The sequence below is a fragment of the Salvelinus fontinalis genome, chromosome 4 (genome assembly GCF_029448725.1).
Source record: "Salvelinus fontinalis isolate EN_2023a chromosome 4, ASM2944872v1, whole genome shotgun sequence".
Taxonomy (NCBI): domain Eukaryota; kingdom Metazoa; phylum Chordata; class Actinopteri; order Salmoniformes; family Salmonidae; genus Salvelinus; species Salvelinus fontinalis.
The window spans coordinates 13,347,888-13,370,645 of record NC_074668.1 but is presented as its reverse complement, the minus strand read 5'-3'; the positions used below and the strand labels follow the sequence as shown (position 1 = coordinate 13,370,645).

The 22,758-nt window shown below is 43.3% G+C and overlaps 1 protein-coding gene across 1 annotated transcript; it reads right to left on the bottom strand.

Annotated features, from left to right (window-relative positions):
• Positions 1-17: 17 nt before the first annotated feature.
• On the bottom strand, positions 18-14,082 carry LOC129853125 (arrestin domain-containing protein 3-like). The gene is made up of 6 exons (XM_055918845.1): positions 13,762-14,082; positions 4,948-5,008; positions 4,536-4,683; positions 1,043-1,139; positions 476-732; positions 18-318 (listed from the first exon to the last, which is right to left on the bottom strand). The coding sequence occupies exons 1-6, from the start codon at positions 14,018-14,020 to the stop codon at positions 175-177; spliced, it is 966 nt and encodes a 321-aa protein (XP_055774820.1). The 5' UTR covers positions 14,021-14,082; the 3' UTR covers positions 18-174.
• Positions 14,083-22,758: the final 8,676 nt, after the last annotated feature.

Here is a 22,758-nt window from a genome sequence, read left to right as displayed (position 1 = left end):
GAACATTACATGCACACAATAAATAATATACAAAAAAACAACACATTTAGCAATCTCAGATTTAAAAAAGGACCAAAATTACGGTTAAATCATACACATAAATACACTGTATACAGTACATTGACAGATTAATATGCATCAGAAGAGAGTAGTATTTCATTTGATCCCGCGTGCCTATAGCTGCTTGGAGGCTGACCCATCAATGTTAGGGAGTAAGGTGTAAGGTGGGGGTTCCTGCCCAAGACCTTGAGTTGCAGGGAGAACAATGATGGGTAGCTTGATCTCAGGGTTTTTAGTCAGGGCAACATCAAGGGCAACCTGAAAGAACAGAAAAATAATATGTATTAAAAACCATGAAATGGCTATAGGGCAGGCTACTCTTTATGATCATCTCTGTATTACCCTTCCAATATTAGGCTTGTTTTCTTGTCCTGTTTTGGAGTATTTTCAAGCCATTTTTACAATTGTCAATTACCTTCAGTCTGTACTCTAGCTTGAGTATATGGCAGTTGAGGATGGTTGGAGTGAGGTCTGCAGAGATGGTGAAGAGCTTGGTCACAATCTGTCTGCTGGACGAAGCAATAGACTCGCCTTTTTCTTTCACAAGGTTTTGCGTGTCGACTCTTCTTTCCCCTCGGGCAAAGAAACTCTTCTTTTCATAAAAGTAGAAAATGGGCTTGATTGTGCGTGTTGAGCTGTTGGTGATATGTGCTGTGACTTCCAATGTCTCACCTGTAAAATATTTACAGATGCAGAAAAATCCATATTATCAATTTGAAAAGCCATTGACGTCATACATTTCTATGACATAGAACAATGTGATTTTTAGATTATGTCCAGCCAAGGTTCAAATGATAGATTATTCACTCATGGAGGTGGTCTGACAACAGTGAACTGGAACTATTTTAACACTTATGTGGCACCAAAACAATGAACCCTTGTCCTTGTTTTACTACAGTATAGGCCTATAGCCCCAGGGTAGTGGAATTGATCATGTAGTGCTGATGCTACGCATTTCTACAAGTTGCTGTTGAATCATTACCTTGCTGGTATCCCATCTTCTCAGTGTGAATACTCATAGAGATGTTTCCAGACGCAAAGAACACAATATCCTTATCCTTGGTCCCATGCTGAGGTTCCTGAAAAAGCGCAACAGTGATGCAACAGTTTTGACACAACATACCTGTAGAATGTGATAATGATCTCTTGTGCAATGACAGTAGTGCTAGGTGTATCGTAGCAGGTTCCTGCAGTCAATGACCAAAAGCCCCTCTTTGGCCTCATGGGTGGAATGTTATTAATATTTTTCATAATTTCATCATTAATCAAGTTTTTTTGTTTACGACGGAAGTCCGGTGTTTCTCTGTCCAATAGTTTTGTTATATTTCAGTCTTCTGTAATGTATATAAAGCGGGAATATAGGAATGCAAACTCAAAAATGTAATTCTATATCTGACATGGTACAGCTGTCTTCTTTTTTTTAAGCCCATAACCATGTGCGGGATGTGTATACTTTTGTTTCAAAGTCGATTTGTTTAAGACTACCAGGAATCACTCTGTGTGACTCTGATTTAGCCCAGTGCAGTAAAAAGTTAAAGGCCCAGTGCAGTAAAAGGTTAAAGGCCCAGTGCAGTAAAAGGTTAAAGGCCCAGTGCAGTAAAAGGTTAAAGGCCCAGTGCAGTAAAAGGTTAAAGGCCCAGTGCAGTAAAAGGTTAAAGGCCCAGTGCAGTAAAATGTTAAAGGCCCAGTGCAGTAAAAGGTTAAAGGCCCAGTGCAGTAAAAGGTTAAAGGCCCAGTGCAGTAAAAGGTTAAAGGCCCAGTGCAGTAAAAGGTTAAAGGCCCAGTGCAGTAAAAGGTTAAAGGCCCAGTGCAGTAAAAGGTTAAAGGCCCAGTGCAGTAAAAGGTTAAAGGCCCAGTGCAGTAAAATGTTAAAGGCCCAGTGCAGTAAAAGGTTAAAGGCCCAGTGCAGTAAAAGGTTAAAGGCCCAGTGCAGTAAAAGGTTAAATGCCCAGTGCAGTAAAAGGTTAAAGGCCCAGTGCAGTAAAAGGTTAAAGGCCCAGTGCAGTAAAAGGTTAAAGGCCCAGTGCAGTAAAAGGTTAAAGGCCCAGTGCAGTAAAAGGTTAAAGGCCCAGTGCAGTAAAAGGTTAAAGGCCCAGTGCAGTAAAAGGTTAAAGGCCCAGTGCAGTAAAAGGTTAAAGGCCCAGTGCAGTAAAAGGTTAAATGCCCAGTGCAGTAAAAGGTTAAAGGCCCAGTGCAGTAAAAGTTTAAAGGCCCAGTGCAGTAAAAGGTTAAAGGCCCAGTGCAGTAAAAGGTTAAAGGCCCAGTGCAGTAAAAGGTTAAAGGCCCAGTGCAGTAAAAGGTTAAAGGCCCAGTGCAGTAAAAGGTTAAAGGCCCAGTGCAGTAAAAGGTTAAAGGCCCAGTGCAGTAAAAGGTTAAAGGCCCAGTGCAGTAAAAGGTTAAAGGCCCAGTGCAGTAAAAGGTTAAATGGCCTTGCTGCTATTCCAGTTTCAACTCTTCTGCCTGCGGTTATGGAACCCCTACCTGTCCCAGACCTGCTGTTTTCAACTCTTAATGATCGGCTATGAAAAGCCAACTGAGATTTATTCCTGATTATTATTTGACCATGCTTGTCATTTATGAACATTTTGAAAATCTTGGCTCTCTCTAATTTTCTCCTTCTCTCTTTCTTTCTCTCGGAGGACCTGGGCCCTGGACCATGCGTCGGGACTGCCGCCCGTGGTGACTCCTTGCTGTCCCCAGTCCGCCTGGCCTTGCTGCTATTCCAGTTTCAGCTGTTCTGCCTGCGGTTATGGAACCGCCACCTGTCCCAGACCTGTTGTTTTTCAACTCTTAATGATCAGCTATGAAAAGCCAACTGAAAATTATTCATGATTATTATTTGACCATGCTTGTCACTTATGAACATTTTTGAACATCTTGGCATAGTTCTGTTATAATCTCCACCCGGCACAGCCAGAAGAGGACTGGCCACCCCTCATAGCCTGGTTCCTCTCTAGGTTTCTTCCTAGGTTTTGGCCTTTCTAGGGAGTTTTTCCTAGCCACCGTGCTTCTACACCTGCATTCTAGCTGTTTGGGGTTTTAGGCTGGGTTTCTGTACAGCACTTCGAGATATTATCTGATGTACGAAGGGCTATATAAAATAAAATTGATTGATTGATTGATTGAAATGCCCAGTGCAGTAAAATGTTAAAGGCCCAGTGCAGTAAAAGGTTAAAGGCCCAGTGCAGTCAAAAGCATGATCTTATTGTGTTTTCTACATATTTCCACACTGTGAGGTTGGAATACTACTGTGGAATTGTCAAAATTATGATAATGCCCTTTTTTCTTTTTTTTTTTCTTTTTTTTTGGGGGGGGGGTGGATCAGCTTAATATTGCGGAAAGAATGTTGCTTCCAATGTAATTGTCTGCATCATTTCCAATCCCCCATATTTTTTGGGGTAAATATATATATCCATTCACGTATGCATACATATACACATATATACATACACATACCTACATAGACATACATACTTTTTTTAAAGAGTATACCTTTATTATTATTCCCCGCAAACCCTACCACCGATCCCCCAATTGGAGTAAACTGATAAACATTTCTGTTTTTACCTTCAATTTATACATCTTATACACATTTTACAGACACAGTCTACTTTATAATAGTTCTCTCTTGTTTGTTCTTAGTCCTTCCTCTATTTCTGTTGTCCATCCAGTTTGATTTCCACTTGTAACTGTGCTATTTCACAATAGCTCCGCACCTATACACATTTCACAGATCCCGTATGCCCTACATTGTTTATCTTGTTATTAGTCCCACCCTTCAGCTCCACTCAACCTTTCCCATCTATCTTCCAACATCATCCATTTCGGATTTTTATTTGCCATATATTTTTCAACTGTGCTGTGATGCTTCACAAAAGATTTGAATCTTCCTATTCTCATAGCTTCCACGGATTGTAAATTAAAAATAAACATTTTTGCTAAAATAATTATTATATTATTGATTGATTGACTATGGCTTTTCAAATCCCCCAGTATTGCTATCTGTAGCGTTAGTTCTACGCAAATGTTGCAATTCTTCAACCATTCCTGATAATGCCCTTTTAGTGTAAGAGCTTTTTGAAAAGACCACCTGACATTTCAGCCTGTTTTGGTGGGATGGAGTTTTGGCCTGCCTGGTGACATCATCAGGCTGTAAATTAGTTAATAAACCAATAACAAAGATAGCTCCAAACCTCTGCCAATAGCAGCTAGTTTTCAGCTTTTCCCTCCCCACTCAGACCACTCTCAGACAGTCCTAGCAACAGTTTTGCTTGAGAAAAGGCTCTTTGCTAAGAAGCCATTTTTGTTTCTTTTTGACTATTATTGTAAGGTACTTAATTGTTACCCTGAAATAATTTGATATTGAGATAAAAAAGGACTTCATTGGACCTTTAGGAAACCCTCTTTGCTACAGTATATGGAGATCAGTGCAGTCTGATCATATGACAGTATACAGCAGTTCCACAGGTTCATACCATTAATGCAGGAAGAGATATGTCTGCTTTGGAGATGAAGGTGAACTTAGTCTTGGCTGTCTTGTCCACCTTCATTGATCTGCTCAACTTTGCCTCCAACGAGTAGACAATATTGCCTCGCCTGGCTTTGAAGGTGCTTGGTATATTTCTGAGAAATATAGGATTATAACTACTATAAGGTAATAACAGACAACATATTTGACAAATATGCATTTGTTTTTACTCAAATAGTCTAATTTTCAGTCAAATGTACAGTGTGTGTGTGTGTGTGTGTGTGTGTGTGTGTGTGTGTGTGTGTGTGTGTGTGTGTGTGTGTGTGTGTGTGTGTGTGTGTGTGTGTGTGTGTGTGTGTGTGTGTGTGTGTGTGTGTGTGTGTGTGTGTGTGTGTGTGTGTGTGTGTGAAAACACAAACCTGTCTGGAATTTGAAACGTGAAAGGGAACACGTGTCTCCCTGGACTGATGATTTCACAATCTGAAAAAGATGGTCTGACTCAATCATTTTCTTTTAGCCAATGAAAAAAATCCATTATAATTCCAGTACTGTATATAGTCGTGGCCAAAAGTTTTGAGAATGACACAAATATTAATTTCCACAAAGTTTGCTGTTTCAGTGTCTTTAGATATTTTAGTCAGATGTTACTATGGAATACTGAAGTATAATTACAAGCATTTCATAAGTGTCAAAGGCTTTTATTGACAATTACATGAAGTTGATGCAAAGAGTCAATATTTGCAGTTTTGACCCTTCTTTTTCAAGACCTCTGCAATCTGCCCTGGCATGCTGTCAATTAACATCTGGGCCACATCCTGACTGATGGCAGCACATTCTTGCATAATCAATGCTTGGAGTTTGTCAGATTTTGTGAGGTTTTGTTTGTCCACCCGTCTCTTGAGGATTGACCGCATGTTCTCAATGGGATTAAGGTCTGGGGAGTTTCCTGGCCATGGACCCAAAATATCGATGTTTTGTTCCCCGAGCCACTTAGTTATCACTTTTGCCTTATGGCAAGGTGCTCCATCATGCTGGAAAAGGCATTGTTCGTCACCAAACTGTTCCTGGATGGTTGGGAGAAGTTGCTCTCGGAGGATGTGTTGGTACCATTCTTTATTCATGGTTGTGTTCTTAGGCAAAATTGTGAGTGAGCCCACTCCCTTGGCTGAGAAGCAACCCCACACATGAATGGTCTCAGGATGCTTTACTGTTGGCATGACACAGGACTGATGGTAGCGCTCACCTTGTCTTCTCCGGACAAGCTTTTTTCCAGATGCCCCAAACAATCGGAAAGGGGATTCATCAGAGAAAATGACTTTACCCCAGTCCTCAGTAGTCCAATCCCTGTACCTTTTGCAGAATATCAGTCTGTCCCTGATGTTTTTCCTGGAGAAAAGTGGCTTCTTTGCTGCCCTTCTTGACACCAGGCCATCCTCCAAAAATCTTTGCCTCACTGTGCGTGCAGATGCACTCACACCTGCCTGCTGCCATTCCTGAGCAAGCTCTGTACTGGTGGTGCCCGATCCCGCAGCTGAATCAACTTTAGGAGACGGTCATGGCACTTGCTGGACTTTCTTGGGCGCCCTGAAGCCTTCTTCACAACAATTGAACCGCTCTCCTTGAAGTTCTTGATGATCTGATAAATGGTTGATTTAGGTGCAATCTTACTAGCAGCATTATCCTTGCCTGTGAAGCCCTTTTTCTGCAAAGCAATGATGACGGCACATGTTTCCTTGCAGGTAAGCATGGTTGACAGAGGAAGAACAATGATTCCAAGCACCACCCTCCTTTTGAAGCTTCCAGTCTGCTATTCGAACTCAATCAGCATGACAGAGTGATCTCCAGCCTTGTCCTCGTCAACACTCACACCTGTGTTAACGAGAGAATCACTGACATGATGTAAGCTGGTCCTTTTGTGGCAGGGCTGAAAAGCAGTGGAATTTTTTGGGGGGGGGGTTCATTTCCTTTGCATGGCAAAAAGGGACTTTACAATTAATTGCAATTCATCTGATCACTCTTCATAACATTCTGGAGTATATGCAAATTGCCATCATACAAACTGAGGCAGCAGACTTTGTGAAAATTAATATTTGTGTCATTCTCAAAACTTTTGGCCACGACTGTACTGTGGTCAAATTGGGAACACTTGAACCCACAGTCAGAAAGCTGTTTCTATGGCATCATGCAGTCTTTAAGCTGGAAGCAGTCTCTGTGTGAAGTTGATATGTAATGTCATGGTTCACAAATATTTACACTGAACAAAAATAAACATTCAAAAATGTCAAAGATTTTGCTGTTACAGTTCATATAAGGAAATCAGTCAATTTAAATAAAATCATGATGGATTGTACTGGACTGGGAATACAGATATGCGTCTGTTGGTCACAGATACCTTTAAAAAAGGTGACGTAGATCAGAAAACCAGTCAGTATCTGGTGTGACCACCACTCACCACATGCAGCGCAACACATCTCCTTCACATAGAGTTGATCAGGCTGTTGATTGTGGCCTGCTATTTTATACATTTTCGAGGGGATCCCCATTAGCCTACGTCAGGCATTCCTTTGGCAGCAAGAGCCTCTCGGTGGATGCTGCAGTGTACCCAAGTTTGTTCCCAAACTGGGGTACGCACAATGCCGTCGGGGGTACGCCAAATAAAAATGTGATTCACATTTAAATATCTATATTTTTTTCCCTTTTTTCCCCTTCACATTTTCAAACAGTCCATTTATTTTTTCCAATGGGGCTATACATTTTGTGTGAGTTTTTTTTCTTGCCTGAGTAGCCTCATTTCACCTCCAAAAATACAATTAAAACCATCTAGTGTTCAGCGAAATAACAACACAATGTCAATACAGGTAGCCTAGTCAAATAATTAACATCCAATCACATTAACCATTCCTCTCTCGCGGGAATTCCACTAACGGTCCATATGTAGCCAGACGTAGCTGCTGCTCATGTTGGTATCTGTACTGATGGAGCAAAAGCCATGACAGGGAGACATAGTGGAGTGGTAACATGTGTGCAAGCAGTTGCTCCCGATGCCACTTGGGTACACTGCAGCATCCCCCGAGAGGCTCTTGCTGCTAAAGGAATGCCTGAGAGCTTGAAAGACGTTTTGGACACTACAGTGAAAATGGTTAACTTTGTTAATGGAAGTCCCCTGAACTCTCGTGTATTTTCTGCACTATGCAATGATATGGGCAGCGACCATGTAGCGCTTTTACAACATACAGAAGTGTGCTGGTTATCAACGGGCAAAGAATTGACATGTTTTTTGGAATTGAGAGACAAGCTTAAAGTTTTCTTTACTGACCATAATTTTAACTTGTCTGACAGCTTGCATTATGATGAGTTTCTCACACGACTGGTCTATCTGGGTGATGTTTTTTCTCGCCTGAATGATCTGAATCTAGGATTACAGGGACTCTCCGCAACTATATTCAATGTGCGGGACAAAATTGAATCTATAATTAATTAAGAAGTTGGAGCTTTTCTCTGTCTGCATTAACAAAGACAACACACAGGTCTTTCCATCATTGTATGATTTTTTGTGTGACCATCCTACCGATCCTCGACTTCGGTGATGTCATCTATAAAATAGCCTCCAACACTCTACTCAACAAACTGGATGCAGTCTATCACAGTGCCATCCGTTTTGTCACCAAAGCCCCATATACTACCCACCATTGCGACCTCTACACTCTCGTTGGTTGGCCCTCGCTTCATACTCGTCGCCAAACCCACTGGCTACAGGTTATCTACAAGTCTCTGCTAAGTAAAGCCCCGCCTTATCTCAGCTCACTGGTCACCATAGCAGCACCCACTCGTAGCACGCGCTCCAGCAGGTATATCTCGCTGGTCACCCCCAAAGCCAATTCTTCCTTTGGTCGTCTCTCCTTCCAGTTCTCTGCTGCCAATGACTGGAACGAACTACAAAAATCTCTGAAGCTGGAAACACTTATCTCCCTCACTAGCTTTAAGCACCAGCTGTCAGAGCAGCTCACAGATTACTGCACCTGTACATAGCCCATCTATAATTTACCCCAAACAACTACCGCTTCCCCTACTGTTTTTATTTATTTTGCTCCTTTGCACCCCATTATTTCTATTTCTACTTTGCACATTATTCCACTGCAAATCTACCATTCCAGTGTTTTACTTGCTATATTGTATTTACTTCGCCACCATGGCCTTTTTTGCCTTTACCTCCCTTATCTCACCTCATTTGCTCACATTGTATATAGACTTATTTTTCTACTGTGTTATTTACTGTATGTTTTGTTTATTCCATGTGTAACTCTGTGTTGTTGTATGTGTCAAATTGCTATGCTTTAACTTGGCCAGGTCGCAGTTGCAAATGAGCATTTGTTCTCAACTAGCCTACCTGGTTAAATAAAGGTGAAATAAAATTTAAATAAAAAATTAATTTACAACATTAACAATGTCTCTTGTCTCTTAATTGCTGTACGTCTGTTGTTAATTTGTTTACAGAGAATTAGTACTGTATTTGGTCAAACACAATTTTTTCCCCAACAGTTTGCTAAGAGCAGGCAGCAAGCTCATAGGTCTGTTGTTAGAACCAGTAAAGGCCGCTTTACCACTCTTGGGTAACAGAATGACTTTGGCTTCCCTTCATGCCTGAGGACAAATACTTTCCTCTAGGCTTAGATTAAAGATATGACAGATAGGAGTGGCTATAGAGTCAGCTACCATCCTGGAAACCCATTTAATGAAGCTCCCGGCAAACAGTTCTTGTGCTGACATTGCTTCCAGAGGCAGTTTGAAACTCGGTAGCAACCAAGGACCAGTGGTGTAAAGTACTTCAGTAAAAATACTTTGAAGTACTAAACTAGTTTTTTGGGGGTATCTGTACTTTACTATTTATATTTTTGACTACTTTTACTTTTACTTCACTACATTGCTAAAGAGGATAATGTATTTTTTACTCCATACATTTTCCCTGACACCCAAAAGTTCTTGTTACATTTTGAATGCTTAGCAGGACAGGAAAATTTTCAAATTCACGCTCTTAAAAGAGAAAATCCTTGGACATCCCTACTGCATCTGATCTGGTGGACTCACTACACACAAATGCTTCGTTTGTAAATGGTGTCTGAGTGATGGAGTGTGCCCATTGCTATCAGTAAATTTTAAAAAACTGAAAATCGTGCCGTCTGGTTTGCTTAATATAAGGAATTTGAAATGATTTTTACTTTTACTTTTGATACTTAAGTATATTTAAAACCAAACACTTTTACTCAAGTAGTATTTTACTGGGTAACTTTCACTTCAGTCATTATCTATTTCTGTATCTTTACTTTTCCTCAAGTATGACAATTGGGTACTTTTTCCACCACTGCCAAGGACAGACGATTTTTACGCGGTACGTGCTTCAGCACTCGGCGGTCCTGTTCTGTGAGCTTGTGTGGCCTACCCCTTCGCGGCTGTATATGGTGCATACGGAAAGTATTCAGAACCCTTCACTTTTTCAATTTTGTTACGTTACAGCCTTATTCTAAAATGTATTAAATGTTTTTCCCCCTCATCAATCTACACATAATACCACATAATAACAAAGTAAATCATGTTTTTATACATTTTAACAAATGTATAATATATATGTATGCCTTCAAGAAAGTGAAAACAGCCTTAGCTCAGTCAGAGGCCCTAAACCACTTCAACCCCAACTTGCCATTACAGTTGGCATGTGATGCATCGCCTTATGGCGTTGGTGCGGTTGTCTCACACATCATGCCATCAGGTGAAGAAAGGCCAATTGCTTTCGCATCACAGACCTTAAGTAAAGCCGAGAGCAATTATGCACAGATAGAGCGTGAAGCACTCACCATTGTGTTTGGAGTTAAGAAATGTCATCAGTTTCTGTTTGGCCGACGATTCACACTGCTGACGGACCACAGACCCCTCACCTCCATCTTTGGTCCCCACACCGGCATTCCGTCGCTTGCAGCCAGCCGCATGCAGCGATGGGCGTTATTGTTATCTGTTCACCAGTACGATATCAAGTACAGAAGGTCTGAGCAGCACTGCAATGCAGACGGCCTCTCAGGGCTTCCCTTACCTGTCGCACACAATGAGCACTCCCAGGCTGAAATCTTCTACTTCAAGGAAGTGACGAACGCCCCAGTTACATCTGTCCAAGTGAAAGAGTTCACCCACACTGATCCAGTGATGTCTGAGGTCGTGGACATTGTCACTCGTGGAAAATTAGGAGAGATGTCGGACAGCCTACAACCTTGCATAGTGAGGAGAAAAGAGCTCACAGTTCAGTTTGGATGCTTGCTATGGGGTTTTCGAGTCATCATACCGCCAGCACTGAGAAGGCAGGTGCTTGAAGAACTCCATTCAGGGCACTGTGGCATTGTGCGAATGAAGGAGATTGCACGCAGCTACTTTTGCTGGCCAGGTCTGGAAGCAGCTATCGAAGACAAGGTCAAGTCATGTTCTGCATGTTAAAAGATGAGGAACATGCCTCAGCTAGCGCCACCACCCATGGGACTTCACAGAGGAGCCTTGGAAGCGAGTCCACATAGACTATGCAGGCCCACTGAAGGATTGTATGTTCTTAGTCGTAGTTGACGCACACAGCAAATGGCCTAAGGTCATAGTGATGAAGAGCTCCTCAGCGGAGAGAACCATCGAAGAGCTGCGGTCAATCTTCAGTCGCTTCGGCTTGCCAACGCAACTCGTTAGTGATAATGGCGTCTGAAGAGTTCCGGTCACTCATGGAAGCAAATGGAATTCAGCACATCAAGTCAGCGCCGTATCACCCTGCAACGACTGGCCTCGCTGAAAGGTTTGTCCAAACGATGAAGCAAGCTTTAAAATCATCACAAAGGAACAGCTCCCTCAATAAGCGCCTAAACACCTTCCTGTTAAACTACAGAAACACTCCCCACACTACAACCAAAGTGGCACCCGCGTCAGCCATGATGAAAAGACAGCTTCGCACGCAACTCAACCTCCTGAGACCTCCAAAGACGAAACAGGTTGTACAGACACAACAGCGAGCACAGGTGGAGAGACGGAGAAAAGCAAAATACAGAAACTTCATAACTGGAGAGAGAGTTCTTGCTCGGAACTACTGCAAAGGTCCAAAGTGGATACCAGCCACAGTGGTTGCACAAACAGGGCCTGTGTCCTACACAGTTCACACACCGGAAAACATAATCTGGAGGAGACACGTGGATCAACTGTTGCCAGGAACCAACCTCAGAGATGACTCCTGTCAAGTGACAAACCAAGATCAGCTACTGGAGACCTACCATGACTACGAGCCATCACCTGAACATCCACTGCAGCAACCTACACATGTGGAAAGTGCTCCAGACTCACCTGAACCAGCCAGAGTGCCTACTCAGGGTAATGTTGGGCACCAGTCTGGGCATACACCATCACCACTCAGACTCAGAGACAATGTGACTGTAGACTCACCTGTACGTCGTCATTACCCTGCAAGAGAAAGACGACCCCCTGACAGGTTGACTATTTAGTTCAGACCAACCTCCGACATTGGGGCAGAATACACCCCAGGGTTAAGTCTGGGAACTGAGGCAGTCTACCCTCTTTCCCTAGTTTAGAAAAGGTTATTCTGAAAACTTAATTTATTTACATTAAGAAAACTTATGTTAAAAATAAAACAATAGGCAAAACAGTGAATATTTACTTTTTCCTTATGTCATCAAAGGTAAAGGGGGAGGAATATGTTGTGTATTGATATTCTAGTTTTGTCCCTTTAGGGAACTTGTAACTTACCCTTGCTTACCTATTAAACAATCCTCACGTTAATTTCTACTCCCGTCTCATGTCTTGTCCTGATATTAGTTGTATAAGTAATACAGTGTGCTATACAACAGGATCTTAGTTTCTTTGAGACCTCCAGAGTGATTTGCCCATTCAGATGATCTCCAGTGGTGATTATATTTTGTTGCATTGATCACATCATAATTAATGGAGATGCTGTTGATAGGCATTATCTCTTGAGAATTTTGTTTATAAATTGGCTGCTACTAAAATAATTAAAAACAGAATGAAAGTACAGTTCAGGTAATACTGGACTAAGAGACAGTATACAGCTGCCTCCAACAACCTAAATTATTGTCTTGATCTAAAGGTAGTATTTAACTCCCTCTACAGCCTCGTTTACACCTTTCGCTAACATGTGGGTTTCATTATCTGATCAATATGATCCAATTACTATCTGTTCAAGGTTTGTCGTGTCGACACATGGTATTCAAATGTATCTCTTATCTGTCCACTGTGTCCACATTGTGACCAGATTTCCTAGTACCTCCATGTATGCAGATTATTTGACAGATAATCTTTCAAAATAATATTCATTTATTTATATTAAGACAATTATTGTTGCCATATAAGTCAATTGTGCTACTTATCAATGATTTTAGAGACCAGTATAATGATGATTTGAATGGCTTGACCATCCAGATCTGTTTACACTTGACAATGCCCCTGTTTACCTCTGGAGGTGATCACAATCAGATCACAATGCGTCTTTTAATCATCTGCACCTGTCTAAAAAATGTGGCCACAATCAGAATGTGGACAGAATCAGGACAAAAGGTACATGTTACACAAGTAGGATCTTAATTTGACCTACATTGTCACAGCAAAATAATCCAGCATGAACAGGATTTGAAAGTTCAAAAAGTAGTCAAAAGTAGGCTACATGAAAAGTGCAATGCTGTTGTTATGACCGTGTGTTAGTGTGGGTTTTAAGTGAATTTATGTAAATCACAAAGCTCATCTGCATTTCCTGCAGAAACTATTTCTGCAGCAAAAGAGTGATCAAATTAAGATCCTGGGCAATTCCACAGTGATGCTGAGAAACTAAAATAATAATAATAATGATTGCAAAGTTAAACAAACCATACAACTCTATGCATAAGGACTACTTTGAACAATTTCCACTGAACATTTTACAAAAACACGTTTGCAGTGCAGATGTGAAGTTTGGTAACAGAATGACGACACAAACAGCACAAACCGTCATTCTGTTCACAAGTTTTGCATCTGCATTGTTTAAGTAAATGTATTTTTTTTTTAGGTTTATAAAGGGCATAGGTGTGATTTTACCATGTCAAACTGTTAAGTACCATCAGACAATCCCAAACTCTACCTATGGTATGATTGGGTACAGTCATTCCTCATTGTCTAATATTATTATGAACTTAAGAGAGAATGTCATACATTACCATTGCCTCTTCCCTTCTTCAATATATTGTTCTCAATTTTGAAGTATTTCTCGCTGGCATAGTATACAACTGTTGTATACTGTCCATAATGTTCAGTCCAACGCACAATAGCCTTTCCTTTTGCCAAAAAAGTGAGAGACTGGATCTTAGTTTCTTTTGAGACATCCACAGTGATTCGCCCAGTCAGACGATCCCCACTGGTGAAGATGTTCTGTGCATTGATCGCATCATAATCAATGGAGAAGCTGTTGATAGTCATTCTCTCTTGAGAAAAATAGTTTGGTCCTGATCAACACAATGAAAACTCCCACTCAGGTAACATTTGACAAAGAGACTCCAACAACCTGAATGGTTGACACAAGGCAAAGCAAGGTATTTAACTCTCTATGTGTGCAGGAAACTGGTTTTGCAACATGCCAAAAACTGTATACAGGATAATGCTCAACTTGAATTATAGCATGTGGCATGGATCTTAAGCCTTGTTCACACTGCAGGCCTTAATGCTCAAATCAGTTTTGTTTTTCAAATCCGTTTTGGAAAACTGACTGTCTATGACTGTGGTTTGAAATGTGACTTGAAATATTCAATTATATGTGCTTTTTGGCTGTTCAGACAGCAGGAAAAATAACAGATTTCAATTGGATATGTAAAAAAAAAGGATTTGGACACTTCAAACTGCCAACGTGAACAGGCTTGTACACGTGAGGGACTTGGTAATGGGCGCATTCCTCTGCCCAGGCGTTGCTGACGCATATCAAACCGTACAACGACTGGATAGGTATTTTACATATCAGCTAACCACATCATATATTATCGCAATCTGTCAGTCGATGACACAGTCGATGATGTGGCATGCAACCATTGGTTGATGCATGCATGTTTGAGGTCCAGCTACCCAGGGGAAGGTGTGTTTGTTTGAGAGGCGGCTGCCCTGGGTAAAGGTGCAGGTGAGAGGGATGATGTGTTTGCTTTAAAGCTGCCCTGGGGGAAGGTGCAGGTGAGAGGGATGCTGTGTTTGTGTTAAGATGTGGGAGAGCTCCTTTGGATGACATAGTTTTGCTAAGATAAGGTTTACCTTGATGAGTGTAAGTTAAAGTTGCAGTGCTTTCCCTCCACCTGCACTACTTGTGATGTATCCTCCCTCTATTTTGTGTTGAGCTAATGTGGTTCATTGAAACAGATTGGGAGAAAAATAAATGAAGTAAACTGTGACCTGTCTCTGACCCTCCTTCCATGTTCTTCCTCTCAAACCCAAAGTAAAAGAACCTGTGTTGCCTATGGTAGAAGTGTTATGCAGAGCTCCCTATGCTCTTGGTTTAAACCTAGGGCTGTGTAGTCGGAGCTATGGTATCGAATTGGGTTTAGTCACAATCTCGCTTGACCAGGGTGTGACAAACACGCTCTCTTGAATGAACGATTGATAAAGGTAGCCTACATGTTGTTGGGTAGCGGGAATCATTTAAACCAACTGGGTCCGAAAAAAAGAGACATGTCTTGCAATATGATTCTGATCTAGGCCTGTATAATAAAAGTTAAAGAAGTATTTGAGGCTACATGCTGCTGTGCGATCTCCTTACCAACGGAAAATGCATCTTATCAATAGGCCTACGTTTTCATGTTTTTATTAGCCTGCCATTTATTATTCCCGTGCATCAAATGGCTCATTTTTCACAAAAAGAAAAAATAGGCATATTTGCTTGCATTACAATTGATCAACCACTAGAAGTTGTGTGTATGCATGGTTTGAGAAGTGCGTGGAACTACGCACATTTCCCCCTCAAGTTCCAAATTGATAAATACCAACCTTTGCGAGAAATTGCACAAGAAAGGATTAGTCTTTTTTGTGCACACTCACTTTTGATAAATGAGCCCCATGGAACCAAAACAGCAGGGAAGTTGAACCTCACGATCAACGCTCTTAGTTCTTGCAGAAATTTACCCACTTTGCTGTTTACTTTCTCGATCTACTGTATGTCATATTGCTGAGTCTACCTTTTAAAAGAGCAACATTTTCTCTCAGCCATACCCCTACTCAACTTTGAGCGCTGGTCATTTCTTCCCATTTCTCTATCTGGGCCCATACCATGACAATTCATATTTTGTCAAGCTTTCCTCAGTTATTTCAATCTGTTCCCGTTCTTATTTTTACCTCTTTCATTTGGAATAAGAAAATTTACGACTACGTTGTGTTCCTTTTTAAGTGTTACTTAATGCTAGCTGTTCCCATTTACTTCATTGCGCTAATGCTAGTTAGAATGGCTCACAGAAATACCTTCAACTTCTTTCAGACTGCACGCAGAGTCATACAAATGCTAACCATGAGTTAATCTGACTCTGGGTAAGTAGAAAAGGTGCTTAATTGACAAACTCGCACTATCCCTTTAAACGTTAAACAAGGTCACCAGATTATCAACTCCAATAATACATTCCTGAGTGAGGTGATTCTGGTTGTTGTCAGGGGTTTTTGATAACCACATGACCTGACCAAACTGGTGTCCTAAGCATGCACCCTTAATAACAGTTCTTAAATATTATGGCATCATCTCGGGCCTAACTAGAGTATCCCACATGAAGGAATCATTACCTTTCTGGTATCCCATCCTCTCAGTGTGAATGTTCCAGACCCAAAGAACACATCCTTAACCTTGTCTCATGCTGAGGTTGCTGAGGACACATAGCAGCCCAGGTGAAGTTATCTATTGATATATGTCAGTTGAGGTTGTAACACAAACATTATTTGCTATGTGACCAGCAGGAATATGTGATGTGTGGGCCCAAGTACAGACAAAGTAAGAACATAGGACCAGGAATCCATCATATTTGTTATAGTGAAATGCAGAGGCGGCCGCTGATTACCCAGTGTGCAAGGTGGTTGGAGTTGTCAACAAAGCAGCATGACAGAAATACAGTGCCTTCGAAAGTATTCAGACCCCTTTACTTTTCCCACATTTTGTTACGTTACAGCCTTATTCTAATATGGATTACATAAAACAATTTCCTCATCAGTCTACACACAATACCCCATAATGACAAAGCGAAAACAGTGTATACAAATGTATTACATATTAAAAACAGAAATACTGTTTACATAATTAATTTACATAATTAATTAATTTTTAATTTACATAATTATTCAGACCTTTTGCTATGAGACTCGTAATTGAGCACTGGTGCATTCTGTTTCCATTGATCATCCTTGAGATGTTTCTACAACTTGATTGGAGTCCACCTGTGGTAAATTCAATTGATTGGACATGATTTGGATATACATATACCTGTCTACATAAGGTTGACAGTTGACAGTGCATGTCAGAGCAAAAACCAAGCCATGAGGTCGAAGGAATTGTCCGTAGAGCTCCGACACAGGATTGTGTCAAATCATTAAAAATGTTATTTGTCACATGCGCCGAATACAGCATGTGTAGGTAGTCCTTACCGTGAAACTTAATGATAGTGTTGGTGTCGTGTGCGGCCACGCAGTTATTGGTGAACAGGGAGTACAGGAGGGGGCTAAACAGGCACCCCTGAGGGGCCCGTGTGTCGAGGGTCAGTGTTGTGGATGTGTTGTTGCCTAACCTCACCACCTGGGGGCGGCCCATCATAATGTCCACGATCCAGTTGCAGAGCGAGGTGTTTAATCCCAGGACCCTTAGTTTAGTGATGAGCTTGGAGGGCACTATGGTGTTGAACACTGAGCTGTAGTCAATGAACAGCGTTCTCACGTAGGTGTGAGAAAGGGCAGAGTGGAGTGCAATAGAGATTGCATCATCTGTGGATCTGTTTGGGCGGTATGCAAATTGGAGTGGGTCTAGGGTTTCTGGGATAATGGTGATGATGTGAACCATGACCAGCCTTTCAAAGCACTTCATGGCTACAGATATGAGTGCTACGGGTCAGTAGTCAATTTGGCAGGTTACCTTAGTGTTCTTGGACACAGGGACTATGGTAGTCTGCTTGAAACATGTTGGTATTACAGACTCAGACAGGGAGAGGTTGAAAATGTCAGTGAAGACATTTGCCAGTTGGTCAGCACATGCTCGCAGTACACTTCCTGGTAATCCATCTGGCCCTGCGGCCTTGTGAATGTTGACCTGTTCAAAGGTCTTACTCACATTAGCTGTGGAGAACGATGCATTTATTGATGAAGCCAATGACTGATGTGGTGTACTCCTCAATGTCATCGAAAGAATCCCAGAACATATTCCAGTCTGTGCTAGCAAAACAGTCCTGTAACTTAGCATCTGCTTCATCTGACCACTTTTTTATTGACCATTGAGTCATTTTTGCTTGTAAGCAGGAATCAGGAGGATAGAATTATGGTCAGATTTGCCAAAAGGAGGACGGGGCAGAGCTTTGCACGCATCTCTGTGTGTGGAGTAAAGGTGGTCTAGAGTTTTTTCCCTCTGGTTGCATATTTAACATGCTGATCGAAATTTGGTAAAACAAATTTAAGTTTCCCTGCATTAAAGTCCCCGGCCACTAGGAGTGCCACCTATGGATGAGCGTTTTCCTGTTTGCTTATGGCGGAAGACAGCTCATTGAGTGCGGTCTTAGTGCCAGCATCAGTCTGTTGTGGTATGTAGACAGCTACGAAAAATACAGAGAAAACTCTCTCGGTAGAGAGTGTGGTCTACAGTTTATCATGATATACTCTTCCTCAGGCGAGCAAAACCTCAAGACTTCCTTAGATATCATGCACCAGCTGTTGTTTACAAATATACATAGTCTGCCCCCCTTGTCTTACCAGACGCCGCTGTTCTATCCTGCCGATACAGCGTATAACCAGCCAGCTGTATGTTGATAATGTCGTCGTTCAGCCACAATAAGATATTACAGTTTTTAATGTCCCATTGGTAGTTTAATATTCCTCGTAAGTCGTCAATTTTATTTTCCAATGATTGCATGTTAGCTAATAGAATGGAAGGCTGTGTTTTTCTTTTTCGATCACCTACGAATTCTCAGAAGGCAGCCCGACCTCCATCCTCTTTTTCTTCGTCTTCTCTTCACTCAAATGGTGGGGATTTGGGCCTTTTGCTGGGAAAGCAGTATGTCCTTCATGTGAATTCTACAGGGAGATAGTCATTTATTAATGAAGCCGGTAACTGATGTGGTAAACTCCTCAATGCCTTCAGATGAATCCTGAAACATATTCCAATCTGTGTCAACAACAGTCCCGTAGCTTAGCGTCCGTTTCATAGGAATCAAACCACTTCTGTATTGAGCACATCACTGGTAAATCCTGTTTTTGCTTGTAAACTGGAATTAAGAGTATGGAGTTATGGTCAGATTTGCCAAATGTGGGCGAGAGAGAGTTTTGTATGCGTCTCTGTGTGTAGAGTAGAGGTGATCTAGAATTTTTTCGCCTCTAGTTGCAAGAGACATGCTGGTACAAATGCATGGTTAGCCTTCCAAAATCAGAGTAAACCTGTTTAAATCTGACATCAGCAATTGTTTCTGTGATAGAACTAACAAATTAAATTCATATTGCATCCAAGTACTGCTCATGTAACAATGTTGCTTCTATCTCTCTGCTCGCCCCAGTCTTGGCTCGAGGGGGACTGTTTTGTACCCATCCAGCAGCACTTCCTATTACACCCAATCCATATTAGACCTGAACCAGCATGCATACACATCCAACCTCATTCAGGTTTTAATTTCCACCACTTTTTGGCTACTTTCTGCAATTGACGTCACCAGGCTTTCCGAAGCCTGGTTCTCGATGAGGCTACATTGATATACAGAAATTTCCCTCAAATATCCCTGATTTGTATGCGATGTAGCCTTTTCCCCCTGATCTCTGTGTAGCCTATACTTTATCCTGCACATTTGTTTTCCATAAATTAAATCATTGTCTTTGCACACGAGTCTTCAGTTGGCTAATCCTACCTTTTCTGTACTGTTTGGGGATACTGCTGTCATGACGTTGGCCTAGGGGTACATTACATATTTACATTTAAGTCATTTAGCAGACGCTCTTATCCAGAGCGACTTACAAATTGGTGCATTCACCTTATGACATCCAGTGGAACAGCCACTTTACAATAGTGCATCTAGATCATTTTAAGGGGGGGGGGGGGGGGGGCAGAAGGATTGCTTTATCCTAGGTATTCCTTGAAGAGGTGGGGTTTCAGGTGTCTCCGGAAGGTGGTGATTGACTCCGCTGTCCTGGCGTCGTGAGGGAGTTTGTTCCACCATTGGGGTGCCAGAGCAGCGAACAGTTTTGACTGGGCTGAGCGGGAACTGTACTTCCTCAGTGGTAGGGAGGCGAGCAGGCCAGAGGTGGATGAACGCAGTGCCCTTGTTTGGGTGTAGGGCCTGATCAGAGCCTGAAGGTACTGAGGTGCCGTTCCCCTCACAGCTCCGTAGGCAAGCACCATGGTCTTGTAGCGGATGCGAGCTTCAACTGGAAGCCAGTGGAGAGAGCGGAGGAGCGGGGTGACGTGAGAGAACTTGGGAAGGTTGAACACCAGACGGGCTGCGGCGTTCTGGATGAGTTGTAGGGATTTAATGGCACAGGCAGGGAGCCCAGCCAACAGCGAGTTGCAGTAATCCAGACGGGAGATGACAAGTGCCTGGATTAGGACCTGCGCCGCTTCCTGTGTGAGGCAGGGTCGTACTCTGCGGATGTTGTAGAGCATGAACCTACAGGAACGGGCCACCGCCTTGATGTTGGTGGAGAACGACAGGGTGTTGTCCAGGATCACGCCAAGGTTCTTAGCGCTCTGGGAGGAGGACACAATGGAGTTGTCAACCGTGATGGCGAGATCATGGAACGGACAGTCCTTCCCCGGGAGGAAGAGCAGCTCCGTCTTGCCGAGGTTCAGCTTGAGGTGGTGATCCGTCATCCAAACTGATATGTCTGCCAGACATGCAGAGATGCGATTCGCCACCTGGTCATCAGAAGGGGGAAAGGAGAAGATTAATTGTGTGTCGTCTGCATAGCAATGATAGGAGAGACCATGTGAGGTTATGACAGAGCCAAGTGACTTGGTGTATAGCGAGAATAGGAGAGGGCCTAGAACAGAGCCCTGGGGGACATCAGTGGTGAGAGCGCGTGGTGAGGAGACAGATTCTCGCCACGCCACCTGGTAGGAGCGACCTGTCAGGTAGGACGCAATCCAAGCGTGGGCCGCGCCGGAGATGCCCAACTCGGAGAGGGTGGAGAGGAGGATCTGATGGTTCACAGTATCGAAGGCAGCCGATAGGTCTAGAAGGATGAGAGCAGAGGAGAGAGAGTTAGCTTTAGCAGTGCGGAGCGCCTCCGTGATACAGAGAAGAGCAGTCTCAGTTGAGTGACTAGTCTTGAAACCTGACTGATTTGGATCAAGAAGGTCATTCTGAGAGAGATAGCAGGAGAGCTGGCCAAGGACGGCACGTTCAAGAGTTTTGGAGAGAAAAGAAAGAAGGGATACTGGTCTGTAGTTGTTGACATCGGAGGGATCGAGTGTAGGTTTTTTCAGAAGGGGTGCAACTCTCGCTCTCTTGAAGACGGAAGGGACGTAGCCAGCGGTCAGGGATGAGTTGATGAGCGAGGTGAGGTAAGGTAGAAGGTCTCCGGAAATGGTCTGGAGAAGAGAGGAGGGGATAGGGTCAAGCGGGCAGGTTGTTGGGCGGCCGGCCGTCACAAGACGCGAGATTTCATCTGGAGAGAGAGGGGAGAAAGAGGTCAAAGCACAGGGTTGGGCAGTGTGAGCAGAACCAGCGGTGTCGTTTGACTTAGCAAACGAGGATCGGATGTCGTCGACCTTCTTTTCAAAATGGTTGACGAAGTCGTCTGCAGAGAGGGAGGAGGGGGGGGGAGGGGGAGGAGGATTCAGGAGGGAGGAGAAGGTGGCAAAGAGCTTCCTAGGGTTAGAGGCAGATGCTTGGAATTTAGAGTGGTAGAAAGTGGCTTTAGCAGCAGAGACAGAAGAGGAAAATGTAGAGAGGAGGGAGTGAAAGGATGCCAGGTCCGCAGGGAGGCGAGTTTTCCTCCATTTCCGCTCGGCTGCCCGGAGCCCTGTTCTGTGAGCTCGCAATGAGTCGTCGAGCCACGGAGCGGGAGGGGAGGACCGAGCCGGCCTGGAGGATAGGGGACATAGAGAGTCAAAGGATGCAGAAAGGGAGGAGAGGAGGGTTGAGGAGGCAGAATCAGGAGATAGGTTGGAGAAGGTTTGGGCAGAGGGAAGAGATGATAGGATGGAAGAGGAGAGAGTAGCGGGGGAGAGAGAGCGGAGGTTGGGACGGCGCGATACCATCCGAGTAGGGGCAGTGTGGGAAGTGTTGGATGAGAGCGAGAGGGAAAAGGATACAAGGTAGTGGTCGGAGACTTGGAGGGGAGTTGCAATGAGGTTAGTGGAAGAACAGCATCTAGTAAAGATGAGGTCAAGCGTATTGCCTGCCTTGTGAGTAGGGGGGGAAGGTGAGAGGGTGAGGTCAAAAGAGGAGAGGAGTGGAAAGAAGGAGGCAGAGAGGAATGAGTCAAAGGTAGACATGGGGAGGTTAAAGTCACCCAGAACTGTGAGAGGTGAGCCGTCCTCAGGAAAGGAGCTTATCAAGGCATCAAGCTCATTGATGAACTCTCCAAGGGAACCTGGAGGGCGATAAATGATAAGGATGTTAAGCTTGAAAGGGCTGGTAACTGTGACAGCATGGAATTCAAAGGAGGCGATAGACAGATGGGTAAGGGGAGAAAGAGAGAATGACCACTTGGGAGAGATGAGGATCCCGGTGCCACCACCCCGCTGACCAGAAGGTCTCGGGGTGTGCGAGAACACGTGGGCAGACGAAGAGAGAGCAGTAGGAGTAGCAGTGTTATCTGTGGTGAGCCATGTTTCCGTCAGTGCCAGGAAGTCGAGGGACTGGAGGGACGCATAGGCTGAGATGAGCTCTGCCTTGTTGGCCGCAGATCGGCAGTTCCAGAGGCTACCGGAGACCTGGAACTCCACGTGGGTCGTGCGGGCTGGGACCACCAGGTTAGGGTGGGCGCGGCCACGCGGTGTGAAGCGTTTGTATGGT

What these genes read in the sequence shown, in the direction of transcription:
- LOC129853125 (XM_055918845.1), bottom strand. Translation starts at nt 14,020, where the DNA reads ATGACTATCAACAGCTTCTCCATTGATTATGATGCGATCAATGCACAG. An exon ending in GAAGAAGGGAAGAGGCAATG is followed by an intron (nt 5,009 to 13,761) that starts GTAATGTATGAC and finishes CATCTTTTTCAG; the next exon opens with ATTGTGAAATCATCAGTCCA. An exon ending in AGCTAGAGTACAGACTGAAG is followed by an intron (nt 319 to 475) that starts GTAATTGACAAT and finishes CTGTTCTTTCAG; the next exon opens with GTTGCCCTTGATGTTGCCCT.